Raw genomic sequence first — 15,336 nt, 5'->3', positions numbered from 1 at the left:
GAAAGTAGCTGAACTTCAGAAATATTTGGTGTTCCTTGTGTTAAAGTGCTATAAGTTTGCAGTGATTGATGACTTTCTAGAAGGTTTGACACAGGAGAAATATACTGATATATTTAAATGAACATTAAACAATTATTAAGTTCAGCTATGCTTTCTGGAGTCTAAATGTAATTATTGTTCACGGACTAGAAATGCTGCTTTGATTATTTCCTCTTTTTTATCTCTTAGACAAAAGCAGATGTGCCCTTTTGGGTTCAGGGCTTTTAACTCTATTTAGAGAGTCTGCATCAAAATATTATAATAAAGATCACATGGGTGAGTGATACGTTTCAGATGTTGATGGCCCGGGGCCAGCTCACAGATGATCGTGGTTGTGTAGTCACTCCATGGGCAACCCATTTCCCTGCTGGGGACGCAGCATTCTGCGATACTTCCTGGTTTTGCTTAAGAAAAGGCATGAGTCATGCTGGAAGGCAATTAAAAAATAGATGAAACGAAACTGATAGCAAAGGCTGACTTACGCAATGCTCTGGTTCCAAATCTTGTAAAAGTTGGCCAACTTTTTCACATTTGTCGCTTTTCAAAGTTTCTGCTGATCTATGTTTGTGGGTATTCAAACTGCGTTATGGGAAGAACTAATAGAAATGAGCATCAGTAGAAGGAATGGACAGGAGGCAAATGAATTTCCAACTTATTTGGAGCAAGGCTATGAGGTAAGTTTCTAACTTTTGCTTAGTTTGGCAAAGGGAACTGGAAGTGGTGAGGTGCTCACAAGCTGTCAGGGAAGGTAAATTTAAAAAGTAGTTTATTATGATTACTTTCTTGTACCTATACTTCTGTGCATAAGAAGTGCTGTTGCCTATTTATTTGAAGTTAAGGCCTGCTGAAGGGCATGTATTATCTTAAACAGTGTGTATGTGTGTGCAAGTTTCCCACTGGGGGGATGTCGAACTGAAACCACTACAGCTGTTGCACCTTTATTCTTATTTCCCCTACTGTCTTCAGTGCCATCATATCCTGCCTTCCGCAGTTACTGCATTTCAGGTAGTTGCCCTAAACAAGTTAATATAAGAGATGTTATTATTTAATGCTGTTCCTTGTGTCTTTGTTTTGGGTGGCTGATGAGAAACAGCTTCACCTTGACATCACTAGTGCTGGAAGCGGTCTTTCTGTAGAAGCTGTTGAAACAGTGTCTCTGTTTCTTGTAAACTCATAAATACATTCCACGTCTGACTTTTTGGTTGTCTTTTGTGACTGTCTCCAGGTCATTAACAAATTGCAAGGTTAAAGTATTAAACTGAAAGCTAAAGAAAACGTTTAATTTGTGCTTCCTCATTGTGACATGAAAAAATATTTCTGGAATTCTTTGTCGGTAGCACTGGGCATGAAATTTTGCTTTGGCACTTCATTAGACAGTAATTCAAATATGTACAGTAGCATTTTCAAGAAACTATGTGACTGCAAACCCAATTGTTCTCCATTTGTTGTTAGAGCGTGTGCAGGGCAGGCAAAGCAAGGAGACAGCAGCGTTCATTATGCAATGGCAGGAAGCTTTTGTTTTACTCTTCTGAGGTTAGGTTGAAGACGTGATGGATGAGATGACTGAAAGCTCTTGGAAAACGGAGGGGCAATGAGTGATGGGGTGGGATGAAAGGAGCTGGAGCACTCAGCGCGCAGCAGACACTCAGGCACTTGAGATGCTCCCGCAGCTGTTTCCTATTTCCACTTGTTTTGACTTGGGCACCCCGTTTTGCTGCTGTGCCTTGTGTTTTGCAGACCTTCCTGAAGGGTGCAGAGACATTTCCCTTCAAGTGGAGCTAGCCAGAGGCTGTGGTCACCTCCACTGTGGGACAAAGCACTACAAATCCCGACCACTTTCACCTAAAACTACCCCAAACCAGCCTTCAGGGCACCGGGACAGGCACAGCCCTGTTTATTACCCGTTATTTCTGCAGAGCAAGGGCGGGAGCTAGGGGGTATCTGTGTGGTGCTTGCTTTAACCGTTACAGCTACTGCTGTGGGCACGTTTTGGAACTACAGCTAATTTTCACGGACTAATTACGAGGCTAATTTAATGGCTGCGTGCGGAGCTGAGCGTGGGCGGCCCCTCACAGCCGCCCCCCCCTCCTCCCCTCCTGGCCCTGAGGCGGGAACGCCTCGCGCCGGGTGCTGCGCGCCCTCCAATGAGCGAGCGGGGAGCCGTACATAGTCCCGCCCCGGAGGCAGAGAACCAATGAGAGCCGCGATCCCTTCACACACTCAGCCAATCAGCGACCGAGTTTACACCCTCTCCGTGAGGGCCGCCTGAGGCGCGGGGCCTGTGAGGGCGGCGGCGGCGGCGGCCCCGCGGCTGCACTGGGCCGGGCCGGGCCGGGCCGGGCCGGGCCCACCCCGCCATGACCCGGCCGCTGGGCCTGGCGCCGCCATCACCGAGCCCGCCCGCCGCCAACAGGGCCCGGCGCCATTTTAGGCTGGCGGCGGCGGGCAGGGAGGCGGCCCGGGACTGCAGGTAGGGCCGGGGGTGAGGGGGGGCAGCAGCGAGGCCTGGTGGGGCCGCAGGGGGAGGGGGGGCTGGGGGGGGGCTGCTGAGGGCTGAGGGCTGAGGCAGGGGGTGTTGGGGCAGGCTGTGGGTGTCAGGGCGCTGGGGCAGCCCCCTAGGGCAGTGGGTGTGGTGTTGTGCTCAGGGAGTGTTTGGGTGATGCTCAAGGTATGGGTTTTGGATGGGTTTGTGTGCAGGAATTGGGCTGGGTGGGTCTTGTGGGCTCCTTCCAAATTTTGGGGTGTTGTGTGAGGCGGTTTTGCTGTGAGGGGGAGTGAGCGCTTGAGCAGGTTGCTCCCTGGGGTCTTCCTCCTTTGGGGACGTCAGGTGTGAGCAGGGTGTTGGGCTCGGTGACCTCCTTTGCTCCCTCCCAGCCTCAGCCATGCTGCAGGCAGGTGGCCTGACACTGTGAGCAAAGACTTCTTGTTGTGTTCTCACTGGCATCTTCAGCTCATTGTTCAAAATACACGCGTGCTCCCACACGTACCTGTTCCTGTACCCATCCTACTTCTCACTGTGCGTTGGCAAGCCTGGCTATAGCGGTTTGGCTGTAAAGAAAGAACTTCAGTTGTCACTGGTACAGTTCTCCTGCCCGTTCTGCTTGTGAAATGTCCCTTTGGAGAGGTACCGTTAATGGCAACGTAGCTTGAGAATGCTACAGAATTCCAGAGAACGCGGTGGTGAGCAGGGAGAGTTCTGAGACATGATGAACCTGCCCATCTACTAGAAATCCTCATTCTGTCATAGACCTGGTAAGGTTTTTCCACAGGCTGCTGAATTAAATACATTTTGCTCCTTTCCTATAAGGCAAGTCATAATTTTCTTATGCCATTAGCAGCAGTTTATCGTGTTTCTACTGAGCCTCTTTTTTTGGCAGCCTTGACCTCTGGAGGAAGTAAAAGTTCTGTTGTTGTCTGTGCTGGTATTTGCCTGTGAAAGTGAAATTACTGCATGAGTTGTGGTTTTGCTGCTCATGAATATTTCAAAATGGTTTTGCTCTGAGGAAAAAAAAAAAAATTGCAGTCTGTTATATTTCAGTTGTCCTAACAAAGAAAGTAACTGAAAGAAAAACTGGGAGGTTTTGTGTGTAACTCTCCTGTTCGTTTTTTTTCATTGTGTCACCTCTAGTACTTCTCAAGATGCTTCATTAAAAAAAATTACTAGAGCTCCTATTAAAACGATAGCGGAAATCCTCCCGTTATGGTCCTGCTCGTGTAGGAAGTCACGTGCTCTTTTCATGTTTTATAGTATGAAAAGCAGGTTGGAAGGCCCGATGCTTTCTCATGATCCTCCCTGTGCAGCAGCACGTGCTCGCTTGCCCTCCCAGCCCTGTGGTGTTTTAAGTTCCCAGTGTGCTTCCTTGTCTGCGGTGCCGCAGAGGGGCACTTGAGGAAATTATTGTTCCGGTTTAGCTGGGCAGTTCCCATCCCTTGTGCTTTGAAAATGCCGAATGACAAATGCAAAGTAGAAAATGTTGAGAGCTGAACGCTTAAAAAAGGGTGGTCTAAGACAAATCACTCTACTCCAGTCAAACTTTTAATGCCTCCCTCCTTTTGTCTATTCAACCTTGCCTCTGTTTTCAGCGATGTTATACAAAGCTCAGTGTAACTGGTATAAATACGGTCATTGTTACGAAGTTCCTTTGTTTTCAGTGAGGGAAAGCTGAAAGGACGCAGCTGAGATAGGGACTGCAGCTGGGAAAAGGAGGGAGAGGATACAGGAGGGCTTGGGCTTGGTTTTGGGTTGTTTTCTGATGCGGGGAAGGAATCTGGGCTGTATCTGAAGGTTTCCTTTGAACAAGTGAGCAGCAGGTTCTTCTGGCTCCAACTTCAGAAACAGTTACCGAGCCTGTGGAAGCACAGAAGCGTAGGGATGCCTGGAAACGTGAGTCTGGAATAAATGTTTTCATCCTCTGTAGTCGCTGTTACACGGGCAGCAGGATGGCTTTGAGTGTTTAGGAAGGCACAGCAAGCTTATAAAACATAGAAGAACATCCTAAACAGACAGGTATTTTTCATGTTTTCTTGTACCAGTGCCTCTTGTTTGGAATTCAGAGAAACTTCCAAAGCAGACATACGTGTAGCCTTAAATCGTGACTAAGTTTCCATGCTATGTGGAAGAAGGAAGAGATAGCCAGTTTGTAGTTTTTGCGTGCAGGCCAGTATTTTAATACTCAAACTGCACGTTACTCAGATAAGCTGGTCACATTTAGAAGTGAACATTCTCTCATGGGAAATGCCTGCTTGCTTTCAAGTCCCACATATTTTTGCAAGGAAAAAATACCTCTGATACAAAGCTGTTACTTACCTTGTTGTGCATATGTGGAAATACGATGGCTGTAGGTGGCTGTTTCTGTTGGAAGCCAGAGGATGCCCTTAATGCGTGCTGGATGCGAGGAATTTGCAGCCCAGCCTGGCACCAGATGGGTGACAAAAGCACCAAGCATGGTGCCTTTTGGACAAGAAAGAAAGTTATGGAGCTCGTTTAATTTAACAACTTGCAGATAGGACTGTGCAGTTCTTGATTGCAATTAATAATGCATTGACGGGGTTTGCTGTTGAGCAGGCCATCCATCTAATGCTCTAACATCCTCTCCTCAGTCATCTGTAGCTTTATGCTGCTTGTAAAGTTGCTTTTCATGCCAGAGGCTGTCTCAGGCTGAAATTTGAGTACAATTTTTATGAAAATCCTGTAGCTTTATGCTGCTTCTTAGAATTTTTGTATGCAATGGAGTGAGAGCTTGATCTTAAATGGGTGATTTTGCTGTGTAAACTGTGCCATGTTATTTCATGGAAACTACTTCTGCTTGATTCTCGTAAGGCTGTTGAGGAAAAAGTCTCTCAGTTGATAATCCTGCTTTCTGTAGGCTTACTAGAAATCAGTAGCGTAGGTGGTTACAGACAGTTTACACTACACATGCATGTTGTCTGGTACATAAAAGGTTGTGGTTGTGTTAAGGGGTCTGAGACTGGATTCAGAAGCTATGGAGAGCTGATCGCTAGGTTGCGGGTACTGAAAGAGGAGAATCCTGTTCTGTCCACCTTCCTGCTCACCTGTCATTGTGTTGGCTCTGGCCTCTTCCTGAACAAATTTAATGCCTTGATCTAACAGAAGGTGATGTTTCTAGGGGATACCAAGTTGAATAGCTCTTAGTTTAAGCTGGTGGGTAGGTGAGACTTACAGGGTTGGTGAAAGAAGTGGTGTCTGAGAGGGCGCTGGCAAGTTGGCTTTGGTAGCCGAGCAGAATAAAGGCTTGAAGGCAACGATGGTGATGCTTGCTGTGATCTGTCAGAAAGCTAAACTCCAGATTGAAATAACAGCTGCTGGCTTTAAAAAAAGTAAAAGATCTATAAATAAATCACAGCGTTCTAATTTTATTGCTATTTACTGTGTGGGCATTTAGATATTGTTCTTAAAAAGTAATATTTGTTTTCTTTTCAGAAACCAGTCTATTAAAGAATTCTTCAAACCAGTTTTAAAACAAGGTAATTATAATATCTCCTATTTAAAAAAAAAAAAAAAAAAAAAAAGTGTGCAGAAGTATAGTCTACTCTTATTCCAAACTGGAGCAGTGATATAATGGCTATAGTTTACCATGCATGTCAAAATGAGCATGTTTCATTTTTTCTAACATAATTGAAAAACTAAATATTTAAATGAGTACGTCTAAATAGTGGTGTAATTATTGGTTAGTTATTCTCTCATGCTTCAGCTAAATTGTTTATAGCAACTGCAGCCATGGCATAAATCATGCAGCTCTTATTTGATATGAAATAAATTGCGTGGTGCTAGCAAATACTAAATGATTAAGTAAATTAATTTTGGATTGTGTGTGACCGAGGTAAAATACCAAGCGATATAATCAAAAAGATTTTTTTCTCCAATATTGTGGTTGTGGATGATTTGTATTAAGGTTGGATCAGGTGATCTTAGAGGTCTTTTCCAACCTAAATGATTCTATGATACGATGATGTTTTCTTTACTCTTTTAGACCTTGGCCATAAGGACAGAAGTGTGTTGTGCTCCTCAGACACGACATATCTAAAAGATGCAGGAAATGGACTGCCGGTTTTAAGTGCTGAACGTTTTGAGAAGAAAGTATCTTCTGCAAAGAAGGTTAAACGAAAAAAGATGCCAGACCAAACACCAAACACGAGTCCTGTGTTAGATGCCTTTCGGAGAGGAATTAAGGAGAAAAGAGGCAACGTGGACATGCTGGAGAACAACGGAGCGTGCAAGTCACTGGGTTCTGTATGCCCAAGAGTTGTGGTTCGAAAACTCCTTGTTAACTCAGGTTCTCCCAAATGTCTCTTGGCCAAAAACGATAAAGCTATCAAGACAGACCAGGGAAAAAATGAGAAGTATCTGGGTGTAACAAGAACACCATTGTCTTGTGGAAATAGTTGGGAACAGAAAACTGATTTTATGGATCTAGAAGAGACCAGTTCAGACTCTGACAAATGGATTTCGTTGCCACAAGCTGATGCTCAGAAAGCCTGTGCTCGAAATAACGACAACACGTCGTTGTGTCAAAACTCGGGGCTTCCCACGAACTTGCCATGCACATCACCCGACTCCACATTGAGGTTAGCACTGGAAACTCTGCACAGAGAAAGAAAGCGTAAGAAACGTAGAGTCAAACAATCTAAGGCGCCGCCTGTAATGCCCATCTCAGGAACAAGTGTGTCACATCAGGTGTGTTTAAAAACATTGTTAAGGCTTGACAGCAGTGACCATTGTGCATGCCTTCTTTGTCTGTTTTTTTTAATGTAGAGTGAAATTCTGAGTGCTGCCTCTTTGAGTTGTAACAAAATCCATGCTCTTTTGCTGTTCTTTAAAAGTCTGCTTGTGCTTGGGTAAGCTGTTTCATAACTATTTTTCAAGAAATGAGAAATTCGCTGGCTGAAGAGCAGGGGAGATGGGCTGGTTTAGATGCGAGCATGAAGATGCAATGCAATTTAAACGGTAATTATTTTGTAGAAAAAATGTCTTACTAAAAATGATCTTTCCTTTTTCACTACAGTGTAGTGTAGGGAACAGATGGGCAAATATCTACTAGTTAGAAGTTGCAGTGAGTAGCTGTTCAGATTTATGCACTTAAGCCACAGTACTTGGGTAGAGGTGGGAGTGATCCTGTTAAGTATGTGATATTTCATTACATGTTTAATTATTTTTTTCTTTTACCAACCAAGATAGCCCTTTAGAGGGTAGGTAATTACTTGAAAGGATGATCATTGTGTGCCTCCATAATATGTTATGAATTAATAATAATAAAAAAAATATTATTAAGCTTGTTTTCTTTTTCTCATTAGCACTCCTCCTGTATTTGCTTGTCAGTGCTTACTATCGCTTTGTTATTAAAGTTCCTAATGGATTGTTTTGGGGAAGGCTAGCTAGCCTGTTACCAAATAGCCCAGGGAGGCAAGTGGCTAATGGCACTCATTATTACTGAAAGCGGGGAGACTTAAAAAGAGAGGCCAATCTGAAGAAAAAGCCTAAAATTAGGGTTTGGGGGAAGAGTCCTTCTGTCAAGATCTTTGCAGCTGTGTTTTGTCTGGAAATGAAGTATATTATCATATTTCTGAGGGTGTGTGGAACTGAGGCTGTGCTGGACTTGATGCTTGGCTCAGGACATCAACAGCCTATTTTTAAAAGTATGCAATTAACTTTTTATCTTCTCTGTTTTTGTTTTTAGGAAAATGGACATCAGTTAAGAAAAATAACATGTTCTGGTTCAGGGGAGGCTGCCTCAGGTAGTGCTGATAATATTGAATTATAATTGAGCAATCAAGTCCATCACTTAATGTCTTTTTAAAGTGCTTTTTAAAGTTATGTTTATTTTACATGTATGTAATTAAAACACGTTCTTCAGCTTCTGATAGGTATTCTGACAGTTAAGTGCAAGGAATATGAAGGTGAAGGTTACTTCATAAAGAGGATTATTTTGGTAGTGTGATTCAGGTGACTAGGACAGTCCTTGTACAATTTCATAGGCTTGAACAGTAGTGACAGTGGTTAGAAGTGGTTTGTAACTAGATAAGGGAAGCAGATTTAAGATACTTTTCAGCAGTGTTGTGAGTTTGCTATAAGGAGTAAATCTACTTAAATTTCCCTGTCAAAAATTATTACTGCTATATAGTCAAGGTTATTTCTAATACGTGGCAAGCTTGACGAGTAATTTGGGACTTGGGATCAGTTAGTGAAAAACAGATTGTTAATCACTTAATTAAAAGTGATCTTTTTTGTCTTAATCCCTGTTTTTTTATTGTATATCTTGCATTTTGGAAAGTTTATCTTCACTGTGGTGGCTAACAACATTTGAATTTCAGATTAAATAACAGCAACAAAAAAACCCCACAACATTATTCTTATTGAACAGAACAGTAAAATTTAAGCAGTATTGTTGCTTTTTTGCCGTTTTTTAACCATATAATTTTCTCTATGGTAAATAGAACTACTGTAGTGTTCTGCTGTAGGTGCTGAGCTGCTTTTAAAATAAAAGGACTTAATTTCATTTTCAAGTTAATAAAGATGACAATCTAAGAGTACAGTGTAGAGTAAATCTCAACTGCAGTCTTCAGTGTTCAAGCAGAATTGAAATGTTTTTCCTGGTCAGTAATTTTGGACATAGCACAGTTTAAAAAAAAATGTAAGTTACTTGTTTTTAAAGGGTAGGCTGTTACAATTGTGACTTTGTTTTTTAAAATGGTTGTTTACTTTTTCTTAAACATTTTTCATAGATGACCCAGCCCAACCAAAGCAGTTTCAAACACGTGATATTCTCAGTGAATTTGGAGATGATACCTCATCCAAGAAAGCTGCTAGTACGTGGGAAAGCCAGTCTGTTCCATCAGCCTGCCTTCAATCTAAGCCGTCTTCTGGGCCATCCAAACAAGTAGGCTGTCCTGGGAAAAGAAAACACACTGTGATGAGTGTGGATGCAAACGGTTCTGAAGTAACAGGTTTGAGCGACCCTGCTTTCAGTTGGTCACCTCAAAAAAGCAAAAATAGAAAGTCTGCTTTTGTTAAAAACATTGGCTTAAAGTCTCTTTCTAGTGGTGTTCTGCAGCTAACGGAGGTTGCTGCTCTACCTGGACCTCATTCTGCTTATTCAGAGGAATACCCAGAGGGTGTCTCAAGGAATGAAAATGAGAAAAACAATTGCTCCTCTGTAGATTTGTCATCATATTCTGCACAGAGTCCTAATGAAAATAACCAAGTTCCTCTTGTGGATACCAAAGAGAATCAATTGCAGGTGGCCAACTCTCACTTTTTCTTGGAAAAGTCCCTTCCTTCTCAGGAGAAAAGTACTGTGTTGCCTTCCCTACACCACATAGCACAAAGAGAAGCTGTATTCACAAAAGCCGTGAAGCCTCAATGCCACACAGCTGGCTTATCTCGGGTGTTAGACGCTAAGATGGAGCAAGATGGGAAAAGACCAAAAAGACTCAATAGAGCTGATGATGTAGAACCCAGCAACGTTTTTTCAAAACCAGAAGAAAATAGTTCAGGAAATGCTTCTGATTTTTGTTTGGTGGAAGATTCAGGGAAACTTTCAGGCTCAGTGGAGACTGATGAAGGATTTCCCCGTTTGTTGCCTTTTCAAGAAGAGTCCGAGGACAGCAACCATGCGTCTTCACAACTCTCACAAGAGTTGAAAGTTGAAAGCACCTGTTCAGAGATGTTCAAGTTGAATGGAAAATCAAAAATCAGCCTTGATAGTGAAGATGAGAGTTTGGGATGTGCTCTAGATGATGATGATGAAGAACCATTCATGACACTGCAAGAAATTTTGTCTGCAACTCCCAGGCCACAGACAGAAGCCTCGGAAGGAGACTGTTCAGACAGTTTTTCTCAGGACACCGTGGCTCCGTTACTGAAACTTCATGTAAGTGGCTAAAACAAAGAACCATTGTATCAGGTTACGTTGCCCGTTTCGGTACGACTCGTTTCGGTACTACTCTTTTCCTTTAACTGAGTTTTCATGCATTAAGAATATTTGCCTGTGAAACTGGTGGCTGAGCTTACTTGAGGGTCGTATGCTGCTCGGTGGAATGTCATCAGTCAAAGGGTGCTTTTTATTCTTCTTGCCGTTGGCATGGCTGAAAGATGGTTCCTGCAGCTGGATTGCGTGAGCTGGATTGCCATCAGCGTTTTTTCAGGAGTTCTGGCTTTGCATTTTTCCCCTAAAGAAAAAGGGGAGAGGTTACACTTAGAAGATGTGTGGGGTCTAATGTTCTCATTTTTCTGATGGGGCAAGGTACTTATGAGTTGAAGTTAAGGAGAGGAAATTGATCTGTCCATTGAGAGATCTGTGCTAGACTGCAACAATATATCCTTGTCACAGTTTGTGATCTGTCAGGAATCTGTAAGTTCTTGGTCTGTGTGAGGTATTTTCCTTGAGGTTGAATTTCATGGAAATTGGAAGTACTTTTAGAAAGGATTTCAGAAAGCTGAATGACTTCTGCTCATAGGGGATGGATGAAGAAGTATTTAACTACCAGTTTACAGGATATTATGGTGATGAATTGATTTATTTTTAAAAGTTAACCTATTCAGTCAATTACAGCATGTCGAAAGTTGTTGGTTTTGCAGGTTTATTGTAAAAGAATAGTTTAGTTAAGAAAGTCCTATGCTAGGACTTAGCGTAGCGTTCCTTACAAAGCAGATACGGGTTGGAAATGGCTGTATTTAAGTGGATCTGGTGGGGATGGAGTTAATTTTTTGCAGAGCAGCCTGTGTTCTGGTGCTTTGTGCTTTGAATTTGTGGCTAAAACAGTGTTGATAAGACACTAAGTTTTGGCTACTGCTAAACAGTGCTTGCACAGCTGACTGAGGGGATATTTCCAGTGCTGCATCGTGTCATGTTCAGCAATAAACCAAAAGGTGGCGGGGAGCTTCTGGCAGGTAGCCACGAATCCACTGCTTGGAGATGAGCCGGGTATCAGTCTGCTTGGGGGAGGTGGTGAGCGAGTCCCATTTGCGTCAATTTTGTTTTCTTTCCTCTCTTTTCACTTACTAAACTGTCGTTATCCAGCTCCATGATTTTCTTGCTTTTGGTCTGTCTTTTTTCTCTCTGGTACCACTGGGAGGGAGGAATGAGCAGGCTGTGTGGTGCTGAGCTGCTGGCTGGGATCAGCCCACCAGTTTCCTGCAACAGCAAACAAACCTGTTGTTAGCAGAATGCCCGTATAAATACAGCTCCTTGTCCCCTTCTCCCATTTATAAATCTCTGAAACGGTTTATTTTGCTGACTGAATTTCTATTAAAAAGTATTTCCATAGGCAAGTGTTGAATAGCCAACACTGTTTTTATCTGCCTTTTTATTTTATCTGCCCTTAGCATTAATTATGCAAGCACGTTATAGATCAGGCTTTTGTGGTTACATACATATCCAGTCTTAACCAACAGGGCTGTGTAATTAATGGCTAAGAATGATAAACAGATGCAGTCTAGATCAAAGTTTTGTGGAACATGTATGACCACAGCGTTTGGCTTATCCTGTTTGTACTAATTCATGACCAACAGGCACAAAACAATTGAACTGTCCCAAAAATTCCATGAGCGTGGTTTTTGCATGTACTAGGGTTCTTATCCCTCTTTTGTAAGAGGGGGCATATGTAAAACTGGATGCAATTTTTAACACGCCCCGACCAAACAACTAAGGAATAAACAGATATAAAATAAGGTAAGAGGGCTTCAACCTACCCACAAAATTTTCCCACAAAGATATTCTGATTGTTACATTTGAAAGATATCTCTAGGCAAGGGTGAGAGTGACAGAGTTGTGCTGAATCATTTTAGGAGTTTGTCTCATGCACAAGAAAGGGGATTCCCAGCGTCTCGGTGGATAGTGATAAAGCTGTGAAGCACCAGGCTTCTCGTGCTAACGCTGTTCATGAAGGTTAGCTGGAGGTTGGCCCCAGGGAGAGAAGAAGACTTGCTTTGCTGTTCAGATCCATTGTGAAGCATAATTATTTCTAAATTAATCACAGAGAGAGATTTAGCAATTAATGGAAAACTATCGAGGAATTGAGAAACCCCGTTAGTTGTCCAGCTTTATAGGGTCTCCTTTGATTTTAATTTTTTAATTATTATTTTTTTACCTTCAGCTAAAATATCTTAAAATATGAAGAGAGTCATATTTTCACCATATTTGTTGCCTAATAGTGAATCAATTGATAGTTTGTGGTATTTCATAAATATCTTGTTACTTCATTCACAGCTTTCTAAGACTCCTGTTGTTAGCCAGGTGTCATATGTGAACAGCTTGGAACATCTCTTGAAGGAGAAAGAAGAATCTAAAAGGTTTGTTTCTTAAAGCTGCCTTAAAAATTTGGTACAAAGTTGTGGATGCTTAGATCTACCTTGTCTCCCCAGAGTGATGGGGTTTGGGTAGCAGCACGCTAAGCTTTGCCTGCTGGTACCACTAACATATGTCTGATAGAACCTACCAGCATGGCTTAACGCTGAAAGCTGAGTGACAGGCTCCTTGCAAGCAGTAATAAGTGGTTTGTGATTAATCTGTCTACCCCACAAGAGCTGGACTAAATTTACTAATGCTGTTGTTGCAGGTCACTGAGCCAGCTAACAGCTGCTAGTCAGGCATGAAATAAGAGTATTTCTGTAGACTGATTATGCTAGTTCCTTCAAAATCATTCGTAGCTCAGTTTTGGTTTCCAAAGTTGTGTAGACTGACAGTATCCAAGTAGTTACACAATTCAGAACTAATACATGCTCTTGGAAGAGATCTTTCAGGTAAAAAGGAATGTGGTATGTGTACTAATGGCAATCAGCAGTGAGTATATTCTTTTTTTTTGTGAAGAATCTGACCCTAGTTAACAGTGAACTGACTAGCAACATAGTGGCTGCTTCTATAACTGACACTATTTAACGAATAATATGCTAGTGTTAAGCTATAAAAAGTAAAAATCTAGGAGATACAAAGTTTTGTGCAGTTGCAAAAAAAAAAAAAATGTCAGCAGCTGGTTTGAGTGTCTTTGTCTCTCACAAACTACTGACTGAGTGCAGTTGGAAATTCATTAGGTGTTGGGAAACATGAACTTTGTATCTTGGACCAGCAATATGCTTGTTCTGTTACACAGATACAATGTCTTGCATGCTTTTGCCCTGCTTAGTGGGCTACTGGCCCCTGGGTTTGGGAGCTTGGTTCTTGTTTCCTTCTGTTGTAGATACTACGTGGTGATGATACGTTTTGCTATTACTGTTATTTCAGATTAGATGAACTAGAAAAATTGTTACAAGAAAACATACAAGAAAAGGAAACTGATTCTTCAGATAGAGAAGATGAGAATGTCACAGATGAAGACCTCTCAGAAGAACACAGGTCCAAAACCAATTAAACCCAGTTCTTCACTTTGTTTTCCTTGCCTTTTTTTCCTAATCTCTCTCTCATTCCATCAGTTGCTGCTAGTGTGTCTAGTGTGAAACGATTTATCTTTTAGGGTTGTGTGGATTTTCTTGGATGTTACTGTATTATAATCTAACTCTACCTTCATATGCAGTTGATGTGTTTGTCATCTGAAAATGACCATCTCAAACAGCACATGGCCTCTTCTTGAAATTCATAAAAGTATTTTTTAATTTTGTAGGGCGTTTATAAAGAGATTTTCATTAACAGCTCGTGCCATACCTGACTACCACCCCGGAGAAGACATATTTGATTTAACAGTCTCTGGGAAAATCTTCAATCAACATGACCTTGATTTGAGGAATTTTTATTTAATCCCTCAAAATCCTATAGAAAAACTCCTCCTTAGGTAAGAATATCCTCTTCGCTCTGTTGTGTTTACTTGTAGGATTTTCATAAGTGCTAGAAGTTTTTAAGATCAAATAGTATCTTTGCATACAAATGAACTCATTCTTACGAAGTAGGCAAGACTGACTCTGTAATTCTGCTTTCCAGATAAGCTTTATAGAACAGTAAATAGTTACTTGAACCTTCTTTCTTTACTCCTCAAACTTCTGAAAAAACATCTTAATTGAGGCATCAGGAGAAGGGGGGGAAAAAGTGTCCTGACCTCTTTCATATTTATGCTGCGTTGGGCTATCGCTGATAATCTGACAGATTTGTGGAAGATGAGTGCAGAACTGAAATATTATGGTGAACAAAAGCTTAAATATCCCAGATAGATGGTCACAAAGGTCCTCTTTCTAATGTTATGTTATGTCTGCTGAAAACCTTCTGTGTTGAATGACCCTGGGACTTAAGATTCCACATAATCGGGATTGCAGGAAGTTACAGTTTACGGCATCTGTTAGATTCAGTCGGCGAGCTAAGTCTTTATATACGCACACACAACTGTTATGTAACTGATGGAGATTTGTGGTCCATTTTATGAGGCTGTCAGACTACAGATAGGTGGACGATTTCTTTTCTAATCCACAAGTGCAAATCCTAAAAGTAATTCCGCTGATTTCAGTTGGTATTTTACTCTGAACTTGAATCAGTGAAACTGAGGGAGCTGTAAACATTTGTATATGCTGTTGTGGCTGTAAGGAGAAACCATCCTCCTCCTTGTCTCCTGAGGAAGTTGGGTTTGTGATAAGGAGGCCTGAAGCCAGAGGAGTTTATTAATATGTGAAGGTCACAGGGATGTAAGCTCTAAGAAATATCTTGTAAATCAGTGACTGGAAGAATGAGAATTAAATGAATTGTCCCTTGCAAAATGCAGTTATGATTTAATTGCTTTGGTGTTCTGAAACCATCCAGCTGGCACGTATTGGCTGCCCAGCTGACACATGGATGTCTTCCTAGCTGCTTTGTTGGTCAGGCG

The 15,336-nt window shown here is 41.9% G+C and overlaps 1 protein-coding gene across 2 annotated transcripts in view; it reads left to right on the top strand.

The window, feature by feature from the left end:
- Positions 1 to 507: 507 nt before the first annotated feature.
- The window catches only part of SLF2 (SMC5-SMC6 complex localization factor 2), a 30,100-nt gene continuing 15,271 nt past the window's right edge, over positions 508 to 15,336 (top strand). The window contains exons 1-8 of one of the 2 annotated variants that reach the window (XM_084525574.1): positions 508 to 713; positions 5,981 to 6,024; positions 6,531 to 7,234; positions 8,235 to 8,292; positions 9,280 to 10,427; positions 12,765 to 12,847; positions 13,776 to 13,886; positions 14,152 to 14,319. In XM_084525574.1, coding sequence (XP_084381700.1) covers positions 664 to 713; positions 5,981 to 6,024; positions 6,531 to 7,234; positions 8,235 to 8,292; positions 9,280 to 10,427; positions 12,765 to 12,847; positions 13,776 to 13,886; positions 14,152 to 14,319 — 2,366 coding nt within the window. In that variant the 5' untranslated portion in view covers positions 508 to 663. Of the gene's footprint in view, positions 714 to 2,349; positions 2,510 to 5,980; positions 6,025 to 6,530; positions 7,235 to 8,234; positions 8,293 to 9,279; positions 10,428 to 12,764; positions 12,848 to 13,775; positions 13,887 to 14,151; positions 14,320 to 15,336 lie in introns of those variants that run through there. The other variant, XM_084525573.1, reaches the window with a different exon arrangement.

The sequence above is a fragment of the Aythya ferina genome (assembly GCF_964211825.1).
Source record: "Aythya ferina genome assembly, chromosome: 7".
Lineage (NCBI taxonomy): Eukaryota > Metazoa > Chordata > Aves > Anseriformes > Anatidae > Aythya > Aythya ferina.
Note: the sequence above shows the minus strand (reverse complement) of the source record. Positions and strands in the feature narration are given on the sequence as shown.